General features: G+C 38.9%; 1 protein-coding gene and 1 long non-coding RNA gene across 4 annotated transcripts; both read left to right on the top strand.

Moving 5' to 3' along the window:
• The first annotated feature begins 879 nt into the window (after nucleotides 1–879).
• LOC139122821 (cadherin-related family member 1-like) lies at nucleotides 880–21,210 on the top strand. Of its 3 annotated transcripts, XM_070688586.1 has the most exons (15): nucleotides 880–986; nucleotides 1,389–1,777; nucleotides 5,194–5,338; nucleotides 8,596–8,697; nucleotides 10,488–10,642; nucleotides 11,853–11,906; nucleotides 13,416–13,505; nucleotides 14,516–14,611; nucleotides 15,563–15,679; nucleotides 15,934–16,065; nucleotides 16,378–16,456; nucleotides 17,155–17,270; nucleotides 17,721–17,801; nucleotides 18,348–18,490; nucleotides 19,501–21,210. In XM_070688586.1, exons 2-15 carry the CDS (start codon nucleotides 1,685–1,687, stop codon nucleotides 19,640–19,642), a joined length of 1,545 nt encoding a protein of 514 aa, XP_070544687.1. In that variant the 5' UTR covers nucleotides 880–986; nucleotides 1,389–1,684; the 3' UTR covers nucleotides 19,643–21,210. The 3 variants fall into 3 exon arrangements, with proteins under 3 accessions (XP_070544687.1, XP_070544688.1, XP_070544689.1); XM_070688587.1 differs by lacking the exon at nucleotides 880–986 and having other exon boundaries at nucleotides 1,473–1,633; XM_070688588.1 differs by lacking the exon at nucleotides 880–986 and having other exon boundaries at nucleotides 1,474–1,777; nucleotides 5,194–6,873; nucleotides 7,365–8,697.
• A 389-nt stretch (nucleotides 21,211–21,599) lies between these two features.
• Nucleotides 21,600–24,106, top strand: LOC139122822 (uncharacterized). Its single transcript, XR_011549538.1, has 2 exons — nucleotides 21,600–21,711; nucleotides 23,929–24,106. It is a non-coding gene; the product is annotated as an uncharacterized lncRNA (long non-coding RNA).
• The last annotated feature ends 3,820 nt before the right edge of the window (nucleotides 24,107–27,926 follow it).

Below are 27,926 nucleotides of genomic sequence, written 5' to 3'. Positions count from 1 at the left end.
GTCAACAAGAACTTCCCAAACGGATAAAAGAGCTACGCCAGCAATATTCAGGTTTATTTAGTACGTAGCGGTCAGACATGCGCCTCTGCATCATTTCCAGACGCCAGACGATCCACTCGACTCCAAATGCATTTCAGTATAAACACGGCGAACAGGGGTTACAGGTCGGAATCCAAATTTACTTACTGGGTGTTGAATTCCACCTTTTGAAGACGCCGGTGTTGGCCAATTACTTATATCAAACGTCGCTTTCTCCAAACTACCTCCGGGTGAAACCATTTATTTTTAGGGGGATTTGAATGGTTTCTCCATCAAAACATTGTACAATGATGCAGGCATCAACATGATCAAATACAAGTGTTGCTAGACAATTCAGTCCCATTTAACCTAAAATTTACGAGCAAACGAAATAAGGAGAGAACAAAAGAAATATATATGGTGTAAAATAGAGCACGCTGGTGGGAAAGTTTACAACAAACAGGTGAAGGTGAAAGGGCTTAGAATGATTTCAATCCAGGCACAGAATAGTGTTCTTACGCATGACGTCACTATCTATAAGGTCAACAAAACCTTGAAAGATTATCATCAAAATACTTCACTTGTCAATTCACAGAATACGGTAAAATGACATTCACCTGTGCGGAAGTACCAACAGTATGATAGCGACGTTATTTGTCAGAAAATATTCCACTTTCAAGGATAGTCACCGACGATGCAAATAAAGTAAATAAACAAACAAACAACTCGCATGGTAACATTGGGATATTGACACTTAAAGCTCATGAAACATATCGCTAAACTAAGAATGATATACTAACATCTCTTTTTCTTTCTTTTCGCGACATCCGATTTTCATCAATTTGAATGTTAACTATGAAGCCGTGACGAGAATGGCCCTTTAAAAGCCTTTAAATGTAAAGTCGAGAAGTGGAAAAGTGAGAAGGAGTCAGAACTCTATACCAAAGACCCGTTCTTCCAAATGATCGGTAGGCGAATTCAAATCACACTTTGATTATGCCCATCCATACTCTGTGACTGGAAAAGTATAAAGTGGGGCTAACCAGACTGTTTAGCGATTGTTGTTCCGAGGCACAGGACTCTCGTGACCAAGGTGTACGTGAACAGAGAACTGCCTCGCCGATAAGTGAAAACAGACCGGGTCGCATGGAATGAGCTAATTAAAAAAATATATTACCTGTGACTCATTTATTACCTAGGCTATCAGAAACAACGAAGCGTAGATCGATTTCACTGAACGTTACATTTGAATATTCCAAATTATGCGCATTATTAAAATGAACCTTCCATTCTGCCAAAATATCCGATGGCCCATTTCGAAGTAATTTCAAGAATTTTTTATTATTTCTGTTAACATTGGCCGTGTACAGGTAACCTTAAAAGCGAAGTAAGTTGTTGATCACAAAACAATACCCATAAATCAAGCCCATGTGGTCTCCAAGGCTGCGTTGTGTACACACCCGGAGGAGCTTCGAACTGTTCAGTGTAAACGTTTCACAGCCGGCCGGAGGACTTAATTCTCGCAGCCGTTCGGCTGCCAAGAATGGACAAGATTTCTTTCGAATTCCATGCTGGCGTTGATGGAGGAAGCATTTCTGCGGTGACTGAATCCTAGGTAATTTGGAAATACCGATGTTGGAGGTACTTGATACGATTACTTGGATTAATGCGAGTTGATACATTGACTTATGCGCCGAGTCCCCGTGGAACATCATTTGGCTCACATGCGTCACCTGCTCCCCTGTCAGACGTGAAGAAGGTGAGTTTTCGTGCTTGGCATTACTATCAATTTCAATCGATGAAGTTTAAGCTAAGAAGGAAAGAGTTGCAGTTTGCGTGCCAATAATCTTGATGAAATTCAACGCAGTTTGCCTAGTTTCCATTGTACAGATCGACTAAACGTGTAAGTAGACTCCGGCACAGTGCAAAGCGCCCAAATCGCGCAGCATGTAAAAGTCTTAACACTGAGATCGTTTTTACCATTTTAACATCTCGGTAAACAAAATCTCATGTTCCATAGCTAACACCGAAGACCGCCCTTTTCTATGGTTTCACCAACCTTGAGTACAATTATCCCCCAATTCTATGACCTGAAAAATGACATTTCATCAAAGAGTTAAAGTGGTCCATCTTCTCAGCTTTGCAGGCCGGGTTTGGTGATACCAGACTGATACCGTCAAATTTAATTATTAATCATGGTATCTTTGTGTTTCTTGTTTGTTCACAAAATCTACAAGTTCGTCATACATGCAACCCCGGGTCGAAGGTTACAGGTTTCTAGTGTAAATACAGGCAACTAGACAGCATAAACTGTATGTGCCCGGCATTTATTACCATCATCACTATAATTGCTTCAGCGGTTCAAGATGAAATATATATTGTAAATTTCCATAGCAACTGTAGATACGGATACTAGGCTTGTTGCCTTTATTGCGACAATGACGTCATAGTTTCTGCGGGTATTGCCCCTGAAACTCTACTCTTTCGTTGCCATGTTAAATGTGGCGTACACCAGTCCGGGTCAGCTCCAAAATTGGAGACGCTATACATGCTATACCATAATATTTCCCCCCTCTCATTAGCCAATCAGCGGCCAGCGCGCCATCAGTAAAAATTGTATTTCCTGGCAACCTCCACATGCGTCCTTCGTTACGTACGCCATACTGTGTCGAACTCCCGCGCCGTATTCTGTCATAATGTCGAACAGTTGTGTGGCCACTCTGTCAAAACACAATTTCAAAATCGCGTACCAGTTTTATTCTGGCTAAGACAACCAAACCCCATACATCGCTGTGATTCCTAGACTCTGGCTTGAAGTCCTGCGAAATATAAATCGTGTACCTACACAGATCGTTCAGAATACCCCATTTGTATCGGAGATGGCAGCGATACAAATTCTACCGTATGGGGAACAGTTGTGTTGCCACTCTGTCAACACATTTTCAAAATCGCGTACCATTTTTAGTCTGCGTTTGACAACTACAAAACAGGTATCGTTTTAAAGCTCTAACATTGCTCTTCTTTCTTGCAAAATGTTATACGCGTACCTACACAAATAACCTTTATAACAGTATTTCTAATAGAGATGACGAACATCCACAAAATGATTCTCGGTACTTGAGCGAAATCGATAAACTGGGGGTAGAAATGAATCGTCAATATTTCGAATATTTGTTCACTAATCGGACTCCTTGTTGGACATGACCTTCTGCAGAACACGTGGATTATGTTGACTGTCGAAATTCGTCGAAATTCACAAGACAGGGGCTTAATAAGCGGCCCAAAACTGCCGATCACACTTGGTGGGTAATTTGTGACCCAGCGTGACCTGTACGTTATTAATGATGTAATCTGGTCGATGATTGGCTGAATGCCGGAATACATTATCATAATGAGTCTCCAATTTTGGAGCTGACCCGGACTGTACACAGAAGCAGTGCTATTGAGGTGAGAAACAAACAAACAAACAAACAAATAAAAAGACATCAAGCCCTTCGCGTCACACCGAAACTTCAAAATGACCTTTCAACCAGGTTACATACAATCAGCTTGTAGGGACGCATCCCTGTCACCATGACAGTTACGAGGTATCTGCACACAAATTTGGTAACGCAATCAAAACACAGTGGTTTCAATAACTACAGTCCGTTGTCAAGGCGACGGTCCGGAGATATTTTCCGAGCGCTGATACAGATTACAAGGGATTAACTATGCAATACATTTCGTGTCTCTTTGAACACTTATGTCTTGTGGAATAGCACAAACGTTGGAATGAGATATAACTCGCGTCCAGTTTCATAAAACAACTCAATGCTATTGGAAAACATACTAGATAATTCTGACGCTTTCCCCCTCTTGCCATTAATTATTGAAGAAATTAATTATAGCTCTGTTTATCTTTCATATTTATGATAACTCTATAAATTTTGTCACACACATTATACATATTTCTAAATTATCACTTTGGCATATTTTCCTGTGGATAATTCGGGGACCATGCACCTGTAACGAAGTAATTATATTATTATAATAGTAGTCCACTTCAATTCTAACTTCTACAAGTTTAGCATTGTGGTCATAGTTGAATTCTCCTTTGTTCAAATTAATTTCCATTGACGACAGGAGAGAAAAGTAAGCGTATATTGTCCTTTATTTAATAATGTAAAAAGTAAAAACAATGGACACACACGAGACGTTGAATAAAAATGGCGTCGTTGAAGTTGAGACTCAGGTGAGGTGGATGCAGATGTTTACATAGGGAAATAAAATATTGTGAAGTGAATCAATTTAGAACTAAATTTATCACGCAATGAACCATTAGTTCACACCATTCTACAGAGTTACATAGAAACCATTTTTAATATCATGATGCATTTTCCCCTACGGTTTAGGGCCAAAATTTCAATTTGTTTCACACAGAAGATATGTGATACAAAATTTGCATGAACACAACCAAAGCTCTGCACGTCTTATATTTGCACCGTCCGTTTGACCCTGTCTATGGTTTGATAGTGAGTTGGGCATCGAGGGATCCAATATAAGCTAAAATTTGCAAAACAGAATGAAGATTGCAGTAAATATCAACACTTCACACCGACAGCTCCTGTCAGCAAGATTTTCGTAACAGGTGTTTAACTAACGTCCTTGTGGGTCAAATTGGCTGGTTGACCAGAGGAAACAAGCCATCCAACAAAGGATGCGCAATACCCGAAGGCCAAGCCCCTACTTGAAATCGTTATCAGTTTAGCTCCATAGTAATTCAAATATTTGCGTCGTCTCCAGTTATGTTGGTTTTTATGAATATCAAATTAGCAGTAAGACGTCACGAAAGTTTCATCCCAGTCGCCCGAACGAACAATTCAAGATGCGATTTAGAATTCAAACAGTTCTCAAATATCATTTCTTATAATTAATATCTTTCTGTTTTCGGTTAAGGTACAGTGGGCGGGATTTGCACTACTATAATGCTTTGTTCTAGAGGCAGCAAATTTGGCTTCGTGCCAACTTGAAGGCGCGAGATGAGTCGAGGTGTCGTCTGCTAACACCGTGACATGTAGTTGCCCTCATTAATAGAACGCCGAATACCTTCCGCGCCTAGGCTGAGCCTTCGCTAGGATAATGTACTGACTACCACCATCTGTTGATGTTCCTGACATTCCATTCTTTTGCTTTCAGTCTTATTCTGCTGTTGAATCGGATAACCAAGTCTGTCGATGGCGAATGTGTAAATGCGAGCCCGAGATGGATGTGACAGTGAGGAACGGACTTCGATTACGAGCTTCCCTCCTACTCTTGTTGTTTTACATCGAGATCTGCACAGGTAACATGAACACTGACTTTGAACACCGCAAAAATTATCTATTGTATCATGAGTTTCGAGCTAAAATGAAAATCTTTAGTATTGTTGCTTTGAGGACTTGTTGGTTTTCTGGCTTTTCACATCTAGTCCTTTACGGATATCTCTGTTGTCAGGAGTCTTTATTTAAAATTTAAATAGGGTTGCGTAAAACGGTTGAAACCTAAATAAGAACAAGGTGGTTGCACAACTATTTTATTTTGTTAAGCCTAATATTGTCCCGATATTATGAACTTTGTTAAAATGAGACTTCATCAAAGAACTCTTTTGTACTGCGTAGACAACATTTACTGACAGTTTAATAGCAAGTGTGTCATAGCGATTGGAGTCCATATACACATTGCAGTGTACAAAACGAAAGGGACGACCCATAGGCAAAGTCAATCTGAGCGGAAGTACATAGACTCCGACTTCCGTTGAAGAGAACCGAACGTGTCTGTATATGACGGATAAGGGAGTCTAAGATAAAAATGGACACCTTTCTCTTTCGCTACTATGATTTTTGTTTGTGTCTTTGGGCAGTCTCTTTCTCCTCGTAAAGCTGTTGAATTGGTCACGTGCACCCCACATTACATTCTGACCTGTACCTCTTTGTTATAAGTGCACGGGTATTCAAGTTACACGGCAATCAAGTCAACTATACTGCATTGTGCCCTTTATACGGTTTTCCAATGTACTGTCGGCTGAGATATTTGTAAGAAATGTGATTGACATGTTCAAAATTTCATTTATTGTTTAGGCCTTTGCAGGAATTATCATGTGGTTTATGAGCAAATTTGAGAATTGACAACAAATCATAAAACATCCTATGTACAAAAGTAAAGTTCATGTTAACATCACGTGATCGGTATTTTATCAAGTGCTTGCTCATCTCTTGAACATTCATGACAAAAGGCGTTTTTGTGCCTAGAAAGGTATGTGATTGTGTTCACGTCACTGCCAAATTAAGTTTACCAAAGGTGACGTTTTAAGAGGTAGGATTGTATTCTGATTTACAAGAATGAGACTTTGACCTGAAACCGACCATGGCATAGCATTAGGCTGTGTCTTGCTAATCCCCTTCTCCTCTTTGCTGTTGTTATCCAGCGTTATTCACATAGTGGGGTTGACACGGTGTTCAACCACAAAACAATCCGCGAAAGACCGAACGTCATTTATCAGCTCTTTTGTCGCAAATTGGCAAGATAGAGGTCAGATTTTTGATAAAAGTAATCGTACACACCATATTGGCTATGCATGAATTTTGTTATTTTTCTGTTTGGACGATTTTTCCCAAGGTTATCAAGGGTCAAACTCGATGACACTGTTATAGGTTTGTTTGTTCTGGTGGGCACTGAGCGCATCAGGTTTCTCGACTGTAATATGGCTACTACGGTATTCAGCCGACACTCGATGTGTGGGAAACGTATTAACATTGTCCCAATAATCAGATTAATTCTCGATTATTAATCGATATTTTTTCAACCACGGCTCGGAAGTCAACCGTATCATAATATCAGGTGCAGCCAACGAACAATGCACTTTTAAAAAGTCCTTACTATGATAAGATATATTGTGCATGACAAATAATGTGAACTGACTAATTTTAAGTCAAGAGGGTAATTAATTAGCTGTTCATAATTTGCCCCCCAACAGAAAATTATTCGACTTACCCTCGCACACTCAAACTTCATTTTTACCCACTCCCCACTTATTTTTGCCTGTTTCCCCTCCCCACTGTGAATTTTTGAAGCTCCCTCGCCCTGTGTCGAAAAAAAACTTGCCAATTTCCCCTGCCCTGGAAACAATTCCCCTCAAAAAGTTTTTCGCCAAGCCCTGTCCCCAGGACAATCAACCGATATCCGCCCTGCCCTAAAATTTGCTCCCCTACCACCCAAAAAACATGTCGCCTGCCCTAGCAAAATTAAAATTTCCCCTGCCCTCAAAAATTGCTCCTGGAATAGCTTTTTCGATGAATAGCTCCGTTGGCTGCACCTGATAATATATTAAGTTGGAAGTGCGAACTGACTTGTTCAGCAACTGGTCAATCGGCTGTTATCACAACCCATGTCACAAGAAACACTTCCCCAGCCTTAAAGAAGTACAAAGCGATTAGAATGTTTATTCAAACCATGTTAGAATGTCAAACAGTATTAAAGTTATGACACATGTACATACTTTGCTTAACATACACGATTCATTTAAAATTTGCTCTCTCTCTTTACAACCATATCTTAGTAAAGGAATTCACACAGAAAGATGAAAAAACTTATCCAAGCCAAGTATTATAAGTAATATCCAACCTGTTGCAAAAATAGGCATACTAATTTGTACATCACTCGTTCCACACTCTCGATAATGCGAGCAGCATGTACGATTCATAAACCGTTTTGAACATATAAAAATACAAGGTTTTGAATGCGTGAAAATGATTAACACTATCCTCTTTGTGTGGGCGACTTGAAGCAGGTCAGGTAATGACAACTGGCTCACCGAACAGGATGACTGACAAAATAGATCAGCGAGCATGCGTGTTTGTTCCAAGAGTTTCACGGCCTCCGAACAAAGATTGAGGTTGTTGTGACACTGTACCGCCGGGCTCCTGTGGACGTGTATTCACAAAGCAACGGTCCCAACGCCTTCAACAAGCTGTCTCGAGACTCCACCGAACATTTTATTACCCGTTGAGCAAATATACTTTCAACCAACTTGATTTATGGCAACTTGCATGCCGACTTGTAGTACAAACGACCTTATTTACTTCATGGGATTATATAACTCAACTCGAAGGGACAACAACTTCACTTCACTCATTTTTTGATTATTTTTAGAACATTGGCAAACCAGTTTTAAAGCTCTATTCTAGTTCTTCGGGTTGAAGCCATTACAAACTGGACAGAGTTTCCTCGTCATTTCAATTTGTAAACATCTGATTGGCTATTCCCGAAGTCTCGTAAAATGGGTCAAAAGTAAAGTGCATATAAATTGCGTAGACAAGAGGAATACCATCATGTGGAAATCAACACACGTTTTTACACGAGAAAGTGGAATTAGACCCATAAATACGCAGATAGATAGCTAGGAGATAGGTAGTTAGATATATAACGACGAGGTGGTGTAGGAAGGGATCCTGCAGAGTGGGTTGGTACTGAAATTTACATGCATAACTGTGTGGGTCGATAACAATTAGACATAGAAATGTTACACTTTATTCATTGTTCTCCATTTTTCATACCTTTCAGTTTACGCAAATTTTCCTCCGGAGTTCGTGCCGATACCGAACACAAATCCCAGGAAGTATTATGACATGGACAAGGAACAGTTCCCTGAGGACACACAGACAAGTAAGTGAACTTGAGTAATGTATTTAGGGTAGCGCACAAACTGCATTGTATTAAAGAGGGGCAATATCTCGATCTAGTGTTTTTATGTCGAGGAGAAATGAGAAGTGACCACAGAACACACCATTAGCTGTAGTATTATCGATGCGTAATATTACTGTATTTTAGAACTCGCCATTCAATTTCTGGTAAATGCCAGAAACTGTCACTTGTCGTTTTCGTTATCAGTTCTGACCTTGAACGGAATATTAAATATATGTTTTGACGACCACACTTTGAGCTTCCTTCAAGACGACATACAATATTACTGACTTCTAAATACCGACAGACAGAGACTTTTTGAAGAGGCCAGTTTAACCTGTGACAAACACAAATCGAAGGAATGAAACGTTACACGTAAATCTAGTGAGGGAGTTGTATGAATGACAGTTTAACATGATTTTGGATGCAGTTGAAGTAGGAAAAGAAACTAAAAACAAAATTTTACAAAAGACGAAGAAAATACCATGAAATACGTCAATAGTTACAGTTAGGAGTTTATCAATAAATTCGATGCCATCGAAAACTTGACCACCACACGTACTGCACAAGTCATGTTGACAAAGTCAGCCGAAGAATCACCTGCAAACATCTTGTTTCACGACTGATGATTGGTTGTCTGCAAACATCTTGTTTCACGACTGATGATTGGTTGTCTGCACAGATCTTTGCCTACATCTTTTGCAACAAACGATAAATAAGTTTCCAAGCGTAATTATGATAGTCTGTATGTCCACCGAAATATATCAAATTTGTGGACCGCAATTGGTATAGGCGAGGCTGCATTCTCGAGAACTTTTTCTCTCGTTAATATCGGCGGTTCAATTATGGAATGATTGGAAATTTAAGGCATAAAAGGAAGGGAACAAAAAGAATCAAGTGGAATTTTCTGTCGTTGTAAAGGAGCTGACGGGAGGTTTTCACAGAGTATACGAAAAGCAGACGTACTCCCACCTGTTTAATAAGGGAAGGCAGATAAGAAGCTGGGTTACCATAATACTAGCTTTGAACTTCAGAAATCAAATATCCAAATTACCGAAAGTCATGTCTGGTTAATCCGGATCCAGTTCCACGTATAGAAAATGTCCTTGGCCTTGTTTGTGAATGATCTTATTAAAACACAGGTGGCATTATTAAATTCCAGGGGATGATAGGAGATTTCACTGGTGATTTAAATGCCGGTAATCTTCTGCAGCCGACCGACAATAAATGAGAAGTCTTCTGTTTGAGGGCAAATCTAACACGGCACTAATGTCTTTCGGGGCAATAGGCAACGGAATAACTTACTTACTGAGGATTTAGTTCCTAGTGAAATTCTTCGACGATCCATCAAACCCATGCTGAATACTACAGTGTACCTGTGAACTCTTAACCCTGAACAAACAGATCGATGACATATATTACATGAACTGCAATGCTAGGACTGTAAATGTTTTATACATGCATGCATACATACATACATACATACATACATACATACATACATACATACTACATACATACATACTATGTAGATATATAGGTGAAAAGAATAACTTTTAGTTCCACGACTCAAAGCCACTAATTTTCAGTCGGCAGTTATTAAGGAGTCGTGTGGTATGATGTCGATGAAACATGATTGGTGTTTATGACGAATTCATGTCATAAATTTAAATGATAGTCAGTTTAGCAACTTGGTACATAAACCAAAACACAACGATCTATCGATTGTCGTCATTGTGACCTTTATCCCCTTTTCCTAATTTCTCACCAAGATATTGCCATTTACACATTAATCGCAACTGACCCCGACGATGATTGTGTCAGGTTTGCGATCAAAGATGGCGAGGGCGACGATTTCTTCAAACTTGCTGATGAAGGCAACTGTACACATGTCGACGTTCAGTTGAGACAAAGCTTGGACTATGAGGTGGGTAGATTTCACATCGCTGTTTTCACTGTTTTAATTTAAAATGTTTGAATTTGTTTCATATCAGAAATAATGATGATTTACCTTGTGCGGGGACAGAAATTTGGGATTTTAAATTTTATCATTTCTCTTCTGACCTACCACTTGTGGGGGCTCAATTCAAAGCTCTTGGTGAAAACAATCTTTTCACTATCTTAGTTTTTAGAAAATCGATAATTTTATTTTCCCCATAGTGTTAACACAGGGATGGCGACCATTTTGAATTTCAAATATCGGGGAATCTGACTTAATTTGTCTCTCTAGTACCAAAGTATGCACGGTGACCCCTGATTTTTATTCTTGCTTTGGTAAGAGAATGGTCGACATTTTCTTTGAGGAAAGTTTGAGCAAAAGTTTAAGTCTTTCACTTTCGAGGCGCATATTACCTTAAGACAGTATGCGCCTCGAAAGTGAAAGACTTCAACTTTTGCTCAAACTTTTCTCAGGGAATCTTTCAATCATTCTCTTTTAAGATCAAGAATAAAGTCGGGGGTCATAGTTAAAATTTTTGTACAAGAGAAACAAATTACCCAATATCAACCGATATTAGAAATTCAAAATGGCCGCCACTCCTGTGTTAACTCTATGGGGAAAAATACATTCTTCGATTTTCGAAAAACTAAGACGGTGAAAATTTTTACAACGCCAAGAGCTTTAAAATTAGCACCCACAAGTGGTATATTAGAAAAGAATTGTAAAAGTTTGAGAGTCCAAACATCTGTTCCCGAGGCGCATTCTACCCTATCTTCGACAATAGCTGTACGTCAACGAAACTCGTTATACTAAGAGTTTTGTTTTCTTATACGAAGATTTTATTCAGTAATATGAATCCATAATCTGTGTTTATCATCAGGATGTTTTAGACGCCCTCACCTATGATATTGACGGACACTCTTATTTCGCGCTAAATTATATAGTCGTGCCCACTCTTTCTTGTTTAACTTTGGTGTTGCAGAGGTCACCTGCAATATCCGTTCATGTCAATTCCGGACCTGTAACAAATCTTGTGTACGTATCAACCGGCCAGTTTAGACTTCCATGCATCTTATGAATAACAAATAGCCTAAAAATGGAAGGTTAGATAAGATGAATTTGGAATCATATTAAAGCCAAGCAATTGAAAAGTGTCAGTTATTACGTCATTACAAGAACCTGATTTTCAATATTACAGGAAAATACAAGGCATACAATAACGTGGGAGTTGAGTGATGGCGTCAACGTTGAGGTAAGTGCACAACCGAGTCAGCACTTTTGAAGAGCAGGAAATAATCAATTTTTGTGGATGGAGGGTTTTGCAACATTTCCATCACACAGCTAGTACTTGGACTGATTACCCCTATGCAAATCCAGTCACTTCAAGATTAATCGTTCTCCAAATGGCACTTTGAAATCACTGAATCGCAATCGGCTTTTTCTTTAGGATGTTTACCTCTGACATCCGAATCGATAAAACGCTTCCCCAACATGAGGACAGAAGTAGCTTGTCCTTACGGGTACTTTCTAAAGTTTCAAACCAGGTCTATACGTAAGTGTAAATCTGAAAGTGAGCCTGTACTTAAAGAATTACTCTAGCTTGAAGTTATACCACAGGGGACACGTGCTTGTTGTTTATTTGTGTCCGTTTGTTTGTGTGTGTGTATGTTTGTGTTTGTTTATTTGTTATTTTTAATAAAATAACAGCGAAAAGCTGTTTTGTTAATATTTGTCAATATAGAGCAGTTTATTTATTTGTTTGTTTGTTTATTTGTTTGTTTGTTTGTTGATACGTATTTCCGATGGTTAGGGTTAGGCTTAAGTTAGGGTTAGGGTTAGGGTTAGGGTTAGGGTTAGGCCTAAGTTAGGGTTAGGGTTAGGGTTAGGCTTATTCACTCCTCCTATATATTGAGACTCAATATATAAGGGAGTGAATAAGTCTAACCCTAACCCAAAACCTTCCCTAACCCTAACCCTAACCCTAACTTAAGCCTAACCCTAACCCTAACCCTAACCCTAACTAAAGCCTAACCCTAACCCTAACCATCGGAAATACGTAGCAACAAACAAGCAAACAAACAAACAAATAAAATTAATAAACAAACAAATAAATAAATAAATAAACTGCTCTTTATTGACAAATATTAACAAAACAGGTTTTCGCTGTTATTTTATTAAAAATTACAAATAAACAAACACAAACATACACACAAACAAACAAACAGACACAAATAAACAACAAGCACGTGACCCCTGTGGTTATACAGCCACAAACAGGATTAAAACTGATATGGAACAAACTAAAAGTGGAACGGAACTAAGCCCTCTAGTGGCAGACGCTTTCAGGTAATTTATTTACGTTGCATGCCCCTGCTTTCAATTAAGCAGAAACTAAAACAAAGGGCGCCTCAAGTTTCATCCAACTTGCAATAGTGGCATGTCAATAAATATTTCATGTGTTCTAGATGGTTGATTCGGTATCAATGTCGGGTCATTATGCATGCATATAAGGGTCTTTCGTACTGTAACAGTAAACTTGTGCCTCCCGTTGGTCAACACTAATCAAATGATAAGACGAATGAAACAACTGAACATCGTATGTTGATCGAGTTGCTTCAACAAAATACAGATATGAACTAATCAGCTGGACTTAATCGGTTCACGATTATTCTGTTTTCAGAGATACGGAATGCATCTAGAACCAAGAACTGTTTAATAAAAGGAGTTAAAATTTAATTTTCTCTCCATCTCCTGATTGTAGGTACCAACCACCGTCACAGTGTACGTCATCGATGTGAACGACAACGCCCCCGAGTTCATCGACACCCCATCAGAGGTTGAAGTCGATGAGGTAGGTGTATATGATGTATTTCCATATCGAAAAGGTACATTACATGAAAAAAGTTTTTGCAGCTTGGCCTCAGAGGGCTCACTTCATTCATAAGAAGTCTGAGAAACTAGAATTTGCCAATTCAGTGAACTCAAGTTGCGCAGTGTTTGGCACAGCTCACCATGGATATCCGTCGAATTGATATTGCTTGGGAAAACGAAACTTGCAACAGTTTTGTGCAATAAAGGATTGTGGAATATGACCCACAGTCCCGTTTAGAGAGCTTTGTCAAAAAGCAATCTTAAAAATAGTTTAGTTGAACTGCCTCGACCAGAATTAGACGGAATTTACAACGGGGATATATGTTCATGGGCGTGGCCTATCTATAAGTTGAGAATTTCCTCTTAAGATAATGTGCGAACTTATTTTTTTAGTTTATCTCATCTAATAGGTAAGAATTCGGTCGAAATAAGAGCGACATCCACTTGGAAATATCCGCAGTGCATGGAGTATAAAATTAGTAGTAGGAACCAGGCGTAAAAATTCAATAGCATTACGAAATAGATTTACAGCTACGGGGCGTTGTTCTCACATGTGTACTTGTGTCCTTTCCGGTACACTGTTCAGCCATTATATCCATTGTTCAGCCAAAGCTTAAAGGGAAGGGGTCGTGCAATGCACCTGTGCGACTTTCTTGTTTTCAAACAATGTATTCCATGTACGATATCTCGATGCATATCGTCGACATAGCTGCAACATTTACATTTTACGATGTACAAACATGTTTCATCAGTTGCCATCGTACCTTGGATTCAGTGTGTACATTGGTTTTATGAGTCCAACACGACCCCCAAGCGCAGTTCTTACAGCCACTTCCCTTTAAAGGATCATTTCTAGCTGAATGTTTTGACAAATTTATCGATCAATAACTAGATTCATTGCATTTAGTTCATGAAACACTGATAATGAGAATTCGATTAGCTGTCTCCGAGGTGGATTGTACTTTAACACGAACCATCAAATTCTCACAGCACGAGGACGTTGGTACTATCATTTTGAAAGTGACTGCCACTGATGCGGATTCAGGTTCGAATGGAATGGGTACGTTGGATTTGGTGGAGGAGCAGGTACGTATGACGGCGGTGTCCAAAGCTTCAAATTTGGACGTGCGCCTTTAACTCCAGAGTAAAGTTGTTCTTTAGCCAGCGATGGTGTGAAAGCAGATACATATGCCAACAAGACGTGACATACACGGTGAAATTACATTCTCCGACTATCGTGGAGAGAGAGTTTACAATCTGATCAAAATTTGACACAATGAACTGTTTTCACAATACTGATAGGTAATTTTGTGCATGTCCTATCGTCACCTTTTCGACGAAAGTGAATACCTGCACAGCCAAAAAGAACATAGCGACAATCGAAAATATACCATTTATTTATTTATTTATTTATTTATTTACACTTTTAATGAGCGTCCTAGTTACTCAAATGAGTAATTTTCACCGGGGCTCGATAACAAGTCACAAAACTGGCAAAAATAAATAAATAAGATTACAGCGGAATGTTCTTTGTTATATATTCTTTCAGAAGCACCTTGAAATTTCCAATAGTCGAAGCTAATCTAATATCATTTGGCAGTGAATTCCATAATTTAGTTGCACAATAATGAAAACTCCGTTGTCCAATATTCAAAGCAGATTTCGGAATATAACAATCCTGTCGAGAAACCGAGCGCGTTTGATAATAATGGACATTACTCTGAAATACAAATAAATTCGCCAGATAATGTGGAGCACTGCCAGTCATACACCTGAAAGTTAACATTGCCATAAAGTATACAATTCTTTGTCTAACAGACATGACATTTAACGAATAAAACAAACTGACTGAAGGGTAATCATTAGGCAATTCAAACAGAATACGTAACGCTCTCTTTTGTAATATGAAAATTTTGTCAAGATTTTTTGCTGTGGTATTTCCCCATACAACACAACAATAGTCAATAGTGCTCTGAATTAATCCATTATACAGAACAACGTTATGTTTAGCATTCTGTTTGTCATATCGATTTCTAGGGATGGAATGGTACATTTCACCTCACGGACTATGGCGATTGGACGGGAGATGTTTTTCTCATCAGCGGCTTAAACTATGAAATGAAAACGCAGTATGGCCTTCTCCTCATAGCAACGGTAAATATTACAGTTCATTATCAAGTCACTACCGATGGCGACTGCGCGAAATGCACGGAATGACTGCGGTTTTAAACAATCCTGATAGTCACAGTTTAAAACTTTGATTTTTGCATCTGACAAATTTATTATACCTGCAGTCAATGTGGACTTTTGTTGATGAGTTTTACAAGAACGATAGACCAAAATTATCATGTAAAATGCGAGAATATGACAATTTCAATCCTAAGCCTGACGGTTTTTTCAAAAAATAGGATAGAGGAACGAATCCTGGACCATTAACGAGTACCATGAGCGTAACCGTCCTGGTCCTTGATAACCAAGATATGCCTCCTGTGTGGATCGGAGAACCTTACATCTGTACGGCTTATGACACAATGGCAGTGGTAAGTGACAATCCGGGCTCGTATGCTTGCATGAACAGACATTTTACTTTTGTATGTGTTGTTTTTTAGGTTCTCGATTCTTCTTAGACTGGAAAAGTAAGAAGGCCTTTTTCTCAGATTATAGCAGTAACCCTAGGGGAGTTAGTATTTGACCAACAGACAGGCAAACAAACAACAAACAACATACCGTCCAGATGACAAACCCACATTATTTCAAACGAATTTCAACTTTTGAAAGAACTATGACGACGATCTGAAGAAACCAATGATGTTTCCATTTGATTGAATAGTGCATGGTTGTTTGTTTCTCAGAATACGACAATAATAACGGTGACTGCTAGAGACGGGGACAGAGCAGCGCCCAATGAAGTAGTGTATCTGCTTTCAAATGGTAAGTCCCGAATGTAGAGTGGTACATCAATCATTTCGAACTTGAAACTTCTTTAGCATGCAGTACCAGGAATGAATTATTTAAGGTCAATTTGAATTTTAAAACCGAGATCTTGTGCGCGGTGGTGGCTTCTTTCTAATGCGGAAACACTTTGTGTTGTTATAGGAAGATTTCTTTCTTGTTGTGACGGTTTCATTCTGTGAAGTGGTGAACTGAATGGTAACATCGAACCTGTCAGAATAAACATTGCTTAAAGCCCTAAAGCCGCGACTTTTGACATTATTTTCATGACTTTACTTTCAAACTACAATTAGTCCATATAGATATAATTACTTTGGATATGCATACCATATCATTAACCTGTGTTCGTGGCTGAACGGATTTAAATATTAAACGGGTGCCGCACTCGTTTGCGCTCGCCTCAGAGAAAGACTTTCGGGCTATTTGCGATGTCGAAAATTTATTTGTTACCATACAGGTAACAGATTCTTTCGAGGCTCCAAAAACTTGAATACTTACCCTTGATGTTTATTCTTGAATATGGCAGAGGCGTAGTAACGCGTTGCTACGTTGCGCATGGTGATAGTTTCAAGTCCACCAGAATTTAATGAAGCATCCGAAAAAAAATGTGAACCTGATGCGAATTCCTCACAGAGATCCATTTAAATCGTTGGCATTTTGTTCTATTTGCCTTTCAGACACAGGTAACAGTACAATTGATGGTTACTTTGACGTTCACTTATACAGTGGAGCCGTTTATATCAAAGAGGAATTGCACCCATTGTTGTACGGTGTGTGGAATTTGACCATTCTGGTAAGGATAAACATACCATTCAAAAAGTATTAGTTGTATTAGTACCCTTCCCGAACCTGGTTTGGCCCAAATTCATTGTTATCGATAGTGATTGTGGACCAGTTTACATGGCATAGGGGTGAACAAGTTAAAGCGAGTTCAAAATTTGACCTGACATTATTAAACCTTCGACGCTTTAAAACGGACTGAAAACTGATTTCCCCCTAATAGATATTACACAGTTACAAGGAAACGAAACTTAGGAAAATCTCCTATGACTTTCGTTTATTTTTAATTACTCGTAATTTTTGATTTTTGGAAGTATTGTAGGCATGCAGTTGTTGTGCACTTCGATAATCGTCGTATTTTGTCAGACGAATGGTCAAAAGCTATGACCCACATCGTCCCAATCATTGCATGGTGTTCAACTAATTCTAACGACATACGACTCGACATACCATTTTCACTTAGGCGGTCGAAGTGGATCCCGACCAGACCTGGGAGATGAAATCATCGGCGACAGATGTGGAGATTACGATCACTGCTGGACCGGTAAGACAGGGCGGCGGGATAGGGCACATGTATTGTTTTTCGATTTACAGTGTTCGATCAAACTTTAAAACTCTCACAAGCCTTTGTAATGTACCAGTACCTAGCAATTTCTAGGTCCACATAGGCGAACAATCGGTTTGGAAAGAATCGCACACACGTTACACATACGAAGCCATCTCATGGGAGTATACTCACACGCAACTCTGTGCCTTTCCTAGAACCGTTATCTTCGGATACAGCAATGGAAGTTTTGCTTTTGGAAGCGGACGTTTTTGATATTGTCAAAACTTTTACGTTTTTCCCCTTTTCATAATACATGCTGCCAAGTGGTGATCGTACACACTTCTGATAAATTGGGTATTCAGGTATTTATCTTGGGAGCCAGGGAGTGGTAAGGATACCGACATACGATTTTTTCGCGTTCCAAAATCTGTCAAATTATTGTAATCATCTTGGCCTAGCATACACACACTATATTTTCACCTTTTCGGCCGATTTTGGTGTGATTTGTTTCCCATAAATCAGCATTTCTATATTTCATTTCAGACCCCGACGCCACAAATAATCGATTTCACGGAGACTTACATCGCAACGTTTACAACTCTCATCATATTCGCCATTGTAGCTTTCTTCATTCTGGCGCTCTGTGTACATAATGACGATGACCCAAAGCTAGTTTTCAGAAAAAGGTAATGATTCTTTATAAAAAAGTACCGTTTGTTGTCTCACACGCCTATATCGTTAAAGTATTTTTTAAAGCTCATTTACCTGTAAGTACCTTTTTGATGTTTTTTCCTGTACGTTTGTTGCTACGTGAAACACGGTTTCCTTCTGTACTTCCAATATCATGTCAAAATGTCCGTGCTCACTATATCTACACAGCCTGTATGCTTTCGTTGGCTACTGAATTTTAGACAGAGACAATTACAATAAAAGTATTTTCAAAAGCAGTTGGCGGTGTCCCTTTAATTTACAACTTTTCAACCGAAAGTGATCAACGGAAACGACGTACCTGTTTTAATGATGTCTAGGCACTTATGGAACACCATATTCTATATCGTAAAGGTCTCCATGTCAGACTCTGTGTGTGTGTGTGTGTGTGTGTGTGTGTGTGTGTGTGTGTGTGTGTGTGTGTGTGTGTCTTTCTCTGTTTGTTTCCCGTCAACTATTAAGGTTGACAGGTGTTCCCTTTATAGATCTTCTTATATTTCATGGATATTGGTACTCAATGTTAATGGAATTAGTGATAATTTTTCATAGTTTCATTAAGTGGAATGGGCGTCAAACGTCCAGTTTTTTGTCTATCAGCCTTGTCCTTTTTCTCCAGTTTATTTATCAAAACAAACCACAACTGACAAGCGTACTTCCAGTATAGAAAGTTGCGGGTCAATTTTAATGTGAGTTATGAACGTACAAGAGAGTTCCTTTGGCCTCGAATATTGTTGTTTTTATCGTTTTAGTACAAAAAGGTAAAATACTTTTAACTTCAACTTTTCTGGAAATAGGCGATTAAGGCTTATATTCAATCAACAATTTTCAATTTCATGATGAAATAAATTCAGAAACTCTGTCTTTGATTCATAACATACTGTATTAATTTAACATTACCCGCATGTCTGTGCACCCTTGCTTTGATTTATCACCCCTGTTTTGCTCTTGCGTTTTTATTTATGTTTTTGATTTTTTTTTCAAATTCCAGAAAGGTATATCCAGCAGATGAAACCGATGAGCCTACCAAAAAAGAGCAAGCAGAGATTCCAGATAAAACAGACACATCAGTATGTCAAACCAACGGACAAGGCTTCACATCAATAGATCCGACCAACGAACACTATATGTAAAGTCACTCTGACGGTATCGAAATGTATCTGACGAGCTTCTTCAGTCAAAAAAATTAAACTTTGAAGAAGTTCCACTCCGGAGGATACAAGCTGCAAATGACCCCGTCATGATGATAGTTTTCCAAAGGACAAAGGAAAATTGTGTTCCAAACGCATTTTGTATTTCGAAAACGTACATTTTGATATAAGGAACACTGTTTCCTTTCTAGTTTCCTGCATCTACCTGATATTAGAATTGTTGCACAGACATTGAAAGCATCATTGTGCAAGGAAATTAGCGTGATTTGATGCAGAGACATTGAAAATTGCAGTAGAATGCGCCTCGGGGATAGATATGCGGACTCTCAAACTTTTATAACATATCTACCACTTGTTAGGGGCTCATTTTGAAGTTCATAGAATAACTAAAGTTTTGACCAGCTTATTTTTGTGAAAATCTGAAATTTTATTTTTCCCCATAAAGTTAACATAGGTATGGCGGCGATTTTAAATTTCCTGTATCGGCAAATATTTAGGTACCAAATTTTGCACTGTGACCCCTGATCTTTATTGTTTATTTCGAAAGGGAATGATTGAAAGTTTCATTGGGGAAAGTAATAGCAAAAGTTTGAGTCTTTCAACAAACACGTCTTTCTAATTTTTGTACTCGAAAGCCCTACAAAACACTATTGTTACCACTCAAAATTCATTGAAAAATGGGTGGTCACATATAGAATTTCTCAAAAAATTATTATCTGACAAAAACCTGAGAGTTGCTTAAAATGTAGAGTACCAGAATATGCTAGCAGTATTCTTGAGCTCAGTCGGCATTAAAGTAAGCGTGTGAGGGCGCTGTAATTTTTAGACTGGCTTTACACCAACTCTGGTATCTACGACCATTTCTATTGAAGCTCATATTTTTTATTTTCCTGAAATTAATCTTGTTGATGTGCTCGAAGATGGGCTCTGAACCATACAATAATTGCTTAGAGATGGAGATTAATTCATTGTTCATGTTTTCAACTTTGCCGTCCATAGTGTACACCGCGCGTCACGTCATTTTCAGTATGTAGGGAAAAGAGTTAATGTTTCGAAAAAATCATCAGTATTTGTTCCGCAACGACAATAGTAGAACGCTATCCTTCAATCAACAATTTTTTAAATTGTGACTGTGCCAGAATTGCTGTTCAAGTACCGTCTAAAATACCTAATTTTAAATATATTTTTCTTTCTGGACGATCAAGCGTCTATATACGTACATAGCTCCGTCCAAGCGTCCATCTACCTGTTTACGAAACGCGTTTTATATTATATATTATTGTTTTTCTTATTTCATGAATCTTTATGACATTGTATTTCCACTCCATAGCGATAGTTCAATATTCAAACATATCATTGCAACATCTAACAGTATTGTTTCCAGTTCTTTATGTGAATTTTGGTCACTTGGATAAACAATTCAAAGACATACTTAACAGTTAATTTAAACGTTAAGCTTATTTTTATGTTGAAATTTGCACAGCTTCCAAACACACATGACAGTGTGTTCGAAAAATTTGATGTATTAAAATTTTGAAATTTAAAGAAAATGCATGAAGTCATAGATTCATATTACTGCACACACGGCGCTATACCTTTAGTCACGTGACTGAGTAAATGCTGAGATTTTTTCGATGGCCCAGAACAAGAGGGACGTATCTCCTGTGTTAAAGCATAGGAGATACGTCTGTGAAGACCTCTAAGTGGTCCCTGACTTCAAAGTGGTCCCCGTAGTTGTAACTGAACTGAAATTTTACGCAGTCCAGGGATTTTTCCATTCCTATATTTGCATAAAGTTGTTCAACTTTGTAACATTGCCAATACTAATCTGTTATTTTGGTCCTTTTTGATATATGCGCTCACTTTTATTACTTTTTCAAAATCCCGACGCATTTTACCAGCCCAAACTGCGCGTCCAATTTTTTCACCTGGTTAGGGTGTCTCATATTAGCATCATGGGAGATTGCGCTGCACACAGCACGGTCGAGACCAGCGACCCACCGATCACTGTACAGATATGCGGATGTCCATATGGCCTAGAAGTTTACTGAGTGAGTACCAGCTCAAACAGTCATTAATTTCAATCTTGTTGCTCGACGTTATATTTCATACTCGCATACAGGCGTTCTGTTTACTGGGTAGCTCTGCATGGCAGGGCTGTGTGTTACCGGCGTTATACGGCCTCCCACCACATGTGTTGGGAGGTCGTATAAACTAAACGCCGCGCCGCTAACACACAGCCCTGCCATGGCCATGCAGAGCTATTTACTGGGCAGTTTGTTTTATGCTACGTTCCGACCATGGTTCCGACGTTCTGTTCCGTAGACTTTTACGGAACAGAACATCGGAACGTAGCATAAACTACACTTATAGTAAACTGAACGCCTGTGTGCGAGTGCTGATTGTCTTCGTCCAAAATCAAATTACACTGTGAACTTACACAGAAACATCGCACATTGAATGATGGCCCTGCGTACGATGCTGTGTGTTTCCGGGCATTATATAACGCAGAGCTAGAACTGCTGTACCTCTCTCGGGGGGGGGGGGGGGGGGGAGGTACTTGTTCAGAGAAGTGGTAGATGTGTGCGGCCGCAGGTATAAAACCCAGGGCCCATTTTAGACCTAAAATCTCGTTGTTTTAGGACCCCATTTTAGACCTTTATGACCTTTGACCCAGGTCAACAGTCATAGCGTCAACATTTTTAAAACGGAAAAAGCAAGTATTTGCCCCGGCAAAGCCTACCACTGTAAGCTTATACTGCGTTTAGAGCTATTTTGTTGCTGGCCAAGCCATGATTCCGAAAAATCATGAGGAAATACTAACAAATTTTGTGAAAGAAAATGCCTTTCACTCTCACCAAATTTTGGTCCAGCTTCTGCAAATTATCAGTTATCTGCAGTTACAGTCTGAGTGGTATTTTTTTTTTTAAATTACAATTCACAACAAACCTCGCTGTTTGTCTGTAAAGCAATACTACTTCATATGGCCATGGTCGACCTGAATAATACTAGGAGCAGTAGAGCCACTTTGTTTTGGTATTTTCTATTGGGCAAAATCTGCCATATGTAGAGTTCTGACAAATCAGTGACAATGTTTTAAAACAAAGTCCATATTTACTTTAAGCCAGGGGGTCTCTGTAATGGTTCCCCTGCCACAGAAAAGATATCCATGCTTATTGAGTGCAGCTCAGAACCCTGCTAGCGAGATGGGAACAGACTTAAAATTTGTTCTTGTGTGGCACTCAAACTTCAACCCCATTTTAGACCATGGTTTACAGTGGAATTGACCCCCCCCCCCCCCCCCCCCCCCATTTTGGACCATGTTGCTGAAATACCCACCCCATTGGGCGGCGCATATACATATTGGAAGTAATGGAAGTGAACCCCCCCCCCCCCCCCCCCCCCCCCCCCCCCCCCCCCCCCGACTGCTCTTTGACAACTTAGATTTTTTTTTACCTGTCCGTGGTATTTTGGAGGAAGGGTTTTAAACACAGTTTGTCAGGGATTTGTGATGATACTTGAAAGAATAGAAATATACTCCAACACCCGACCCTGGCCCACTAAGCCCCAAGGCTGTATCATGCACGCACAGGAAAGCAAATTTAGCACTTGGAGGCAGCCATATTGTCTAGTTTCCATGTGTTGAGTTCGTACTCTACATGCCTTGACATTGTTTTCATTGTAACTTAGGTCATTTCACATCATTGGTACAACGTACATTTCAGTGACTTTGAATGACAAAGTTCTTTTACGTCAAGGACTGTGTCATCAATCTTAACTGATGTCTATAGCTGTAAATTCAAGCTGACAATCTAAACTGAATACAGCATGATTGTGCTCATGGAATTTGTGTCCATACACTTTTGTAATATATTGTGGTTTCAGTCGGATTTGAACTCACAACATATAGCACCAGTCACCTAGCGCAGAAGCCATAGACAAAACAGCTGAGCCAAATCCCCAATCTCAGCCTCGTGTGTGTTCAGCACACAATTTGAGTCTTTACGGTTACACCTATAGTGTACTCATTTATGTATTTTGTCATGTCTCCATTTCAATACTACCGTAGTCATAATTTTACATATGTGCTTATAATGAACAGACCTGCTTTGAGTCGGTTTTTAGCTCATATTTGGTGCGTATATAATTAACCAAAAAGATATTATATTTGTGTTTCTTTCTTAATTTGCATACATTTTATCTTCTGATAATGATGACTGGATTGATTTGCTTACTGGTAATAAATTTTTCAATTTTAATCTCTCCAGATAACAGAGTTCTTGGAAATGATGTGGAAAGATCAGAGTTATCACTGCTTGCTGATTTGGACCATGCCTACACGTTTTAACAGGCTGAATAATAAACTGGTGACGTACTCAAAAATTGGCGACCAACAGAAAAGTAAAAAAAAAAACAGTATTTCCCCGCACATACACACCATGATCATACCAGAAACAAGCGTGATGCCATTTACTTAATGCACAACACACGAATGCCAACTATTTGTTGTAATCTTTATTTTCCTGTCATATGATTATTAGTCCCCAAGGACACCGTCCGGGGGGACTTATAGGTTTGGTCATGTCCGTGCGTCCATTCACACAGATATCTCAGAGACGCCTGGAGCGATTTTGTTCAAACTTGGTACAAGGATAGTACCCTACCTCATACAGATGCACGTCAATTTGTTTCACAATGTGATCAAATTTGGCCGTGTTAGAGGACTTTTTAGTTTACACCTCCATAGACTCCCATGTATAAGGCAGCTCTCCATAGACTCCCATGTATAAGCCAATGTATAAGGCCAAGAAAAATAAAAATTTAGTTTCTCATCGTATTCATATTGCAAAAAGGATGCAGTGACACAGTTTTTAGTCCCCACAGATAAAGTCCAGGGGCTTATAGATTGGGACATATCCGTCCGTGAGTCCATCCGTTCACCCATCCGTTCACGCAGATATCTCAGACACTTTGACAAAATGTCACGTGACCTTAAGGACCTTTGACGTCAAATATACATATTTGTCCATAACTCCGTAACCACAAGTGCTAAACCTTTCATATATGGTATGATAGGACACCTTATGACGCCACATATTGTACCTCATTAATTATGTGCATATCTAATTTTGAGCGAGCCAAAAGAGCTAGAGGTCTAATTAGTCCTCACGGACACCGTCCGGGGGACTTATAGGTTTGGTCATGTCCGTGCGTGCGTGCGTGCGTGCGTCCGTTCACGCAGATATCTCAGAGATGCTTGGAGCCATTTCATTCAAACTTGGTACAAGGATTACTTCATATGTCATACAGATGCACGTCAATTTGTTTTCTGATACGATCCAATATGGCCGCCAGGCGGCCATTTTATTGCGATTTTTTCATGTACAGAGCCATAACTCAGACATGTTTCAACCGATTTTATTCAAAAAGGTGCAAGGACTTTGACCAATGTCATAGGTATGCATGTCAATTTGTTTTGTGAACGATTCAATATGGCCGCCAGGCGGCCATTTTGTTACGATTTTTTCATGTACAGAGCCATAACTCAGGCATATCTCAACCGATTTTATTCAAACTTTGTATAAGGACATTGACTTATGTCATGCATATTCACGTTGATCTGTTTTGTGACACAATTCAATATGGCCGCCAGGCGGCCATTTTATTTCGATTTTTTCCATGTACAGAGCCATAACTCAGGCATGTTTCAAATGATTGTATTCAAAGTTGGTACAAGGACATTGACTAATGTCATAGATATGCACGTCAATTTGTTTTGTGATACGATCCAATATGGCCGCCAGGTGGCCATTTTGTTACGATTTTTTCATGTACAGAGCCATAACTCAGGCATATCTCAACAGATTTTATTCAGACTTGGTACAAGGACATTGATCTATGTCATATATATGCATGTCGATTTGTTTTGTGATACGATCCAATATGGCCGCCAGATGGCCATTTTATTACAATTTTTTCATGTACAGCGCCATAACTCAGACATATTTGAACCGATTTTATTCAAAGTTGGTACAAGGACATTGACCAATGTTATACATATTCACGTCAATTTGTTTTGTGATATGATCCAATATGGCTGCTGTGCGGCCATTTTGTTACGATTTTTTCGTGTACAGAGCCATAATTCAGGCATATCTCAACTGATTTTATTCAAAGTTGGTACAAGGACATTGACCTATGTCATACATATGCATATTGATTTGTTTGTGATACGATCCAATATGGCCGCTGTGTGGCCATTTTTTTACGATTTTCCATGTCCTAAACCATAACTCAGACATGTATCAAGCAACTTTATTCAAAGTTGGTACAAAGACATTGACTTATAGTATACATATGTACGTCGATTTGCTTCTCGATATGGTCCAATATGGCCACATGGTGGCAATTTTGTTATGGTTTTTTTCATGTCAAGAGCCATAACTCTGGCAAGTCTCAACTGATTTTATTCAAAGTTTGTACCTGGACATTGACTTATGTCATACATATACTTGTTGATATTTTAAACAGTAAGATCAAATATCGCTGCATGGCAGCGATTTTGCTACGATTTTCTCATGTACTGAGCCATAACTCAGACATGACATGTTAGGATAGTATGAAAAAATGTTTTGCAACATCCTGTCAACTAATTCCCAGTTGACTCATTTAATGACCTTTAGGATAGTGGCCTACATTGGTTTTATGTTTTCATCACCATGGAACTCATTTTTGGCCATTGAGTACCATCTGTATCAAAGTATTTTTATCACAGACCTAATGAAGACGACTCTATCCTCCCTGAGGACCTGTAATGAAAGTACCCATTAACAAGTGGGGACTGTGTCATCAACGATGACTTGTTGGTATATAGGGATAACTTAGCAATACAATTTTTTTGACAAAATGTCACGTGACCTTTGACCTCAAATATACATATTTGTTCATAACTCAGTAACCACAAGTGCTACACCCTTCATATTTGATATGATGGGACACCTTATGACACCACATATTGTACCTCATTAATTATGTGCATATCTAATTTTAAGCGAACCAATAGAGCTAGAGGTCTGATTTTTGGTATATAGGGATAACTTAGCAATGTGACATGACCTTGATGACCTTTGACCTTGATTATACATATATATGCACAACTCAGTAACCACAAGTTCTTTACGCTTCAATTTTGATAGGATAATAGACCTTAAGATGTCACATCTTGTACCTCGTTTATTATGCGCATATGTGTTTCTTGGCTGGCCAATACAGCTAGAGGTCTGATCTTTTTTCCCGATTTAGAACCAGAACTTAGACATGCCTCTTGTTTCAAATTGGGAACAATGACATAGACCTATGTGCCCATAGATCTGAACATATACACTCCAGTGATACTTCTTAATTACCACATTTCCCTGCCCCATCAAGACTAATACTCCTATTACAAGTGGGGACTATGTCATTGTCAATGACTTGTTTTTTGAAATTCTCGGAAAATCTAAAATCATGTTAAAAGTTTGAATTTAAATGCTACTTCTTAGGCTATCGACAGTGTTGTACACTTTTTTGGTCTTTAATGTGTCTTACTTGAAGAAAACCCTTGGAAAACTGAGGATAATTTGAGATTGGTTTACAACACATTTGCTGCTGTATTGGGCTTTAAGGTTTGGCTGAAACAAAATAGAATTTTTTACACCAAAACCCCTTGTCTGACAGCACTGATATTTGTTATACAGGTTCATAGGGATGATCAAATTGTGAAATATTCAAATTTTGATAAATCCACAATTTTCTATTTTCAGGACAATTTTTAGCTCACATTTGGTGTATACATGTATGTATATTATACCAAAAAGAGTTTTTATGGTAGGTCAGCGGTGTCTATATTTATGTATGTTAGTATGTGTGCATGCTATCTTCGTGCACATCGAAAACTCAAAAACCGCAGCACTACCATTGTAGTATTTGGTGTACTGGTGCACCTGGGGGTGGAGATGTGAATTTGTTCAAATGAAAGTGCCAGTCTTCAAAATAGGATGATGAGGTAAAAAAAAGAAATGTGGTAGAAAACAGAGAAATCAAGCAAACGCTTAAACTCTGTAACGGCAGTCTAGATTTTGTTGAAACTCTGTATGCGGGATGTTTATGGTGATTTTCGTTAGTATTGTGGTGAAATTTTCATTTTTAGCTACTATACGATAGTCTTTTGAAGCTATTGGGATGGGTATCTGTCCGGCATCCTTTATCAATATGTATGTATGTCCGT

This window comes from Ptychodera flava, chromosome 22 (genome assembly GCF_041260155.1).
Source record: "Ptychodera flava strain L36383 chromosome 22, AS_Pfla_20210202, whole genome shotgun sequence".
NCBI classification, from domain to species: Eukaryota; Metazoa; Hemichordata; class Enteropneusta; family Ptychoderidae; genus Ptychodera; species Ptychodera flava.
The sequence above is the reverse complement of the archived record's forward strand: the minus strand, read 5'-3'. Positions and strand labels throughout refer to the sequence as shown.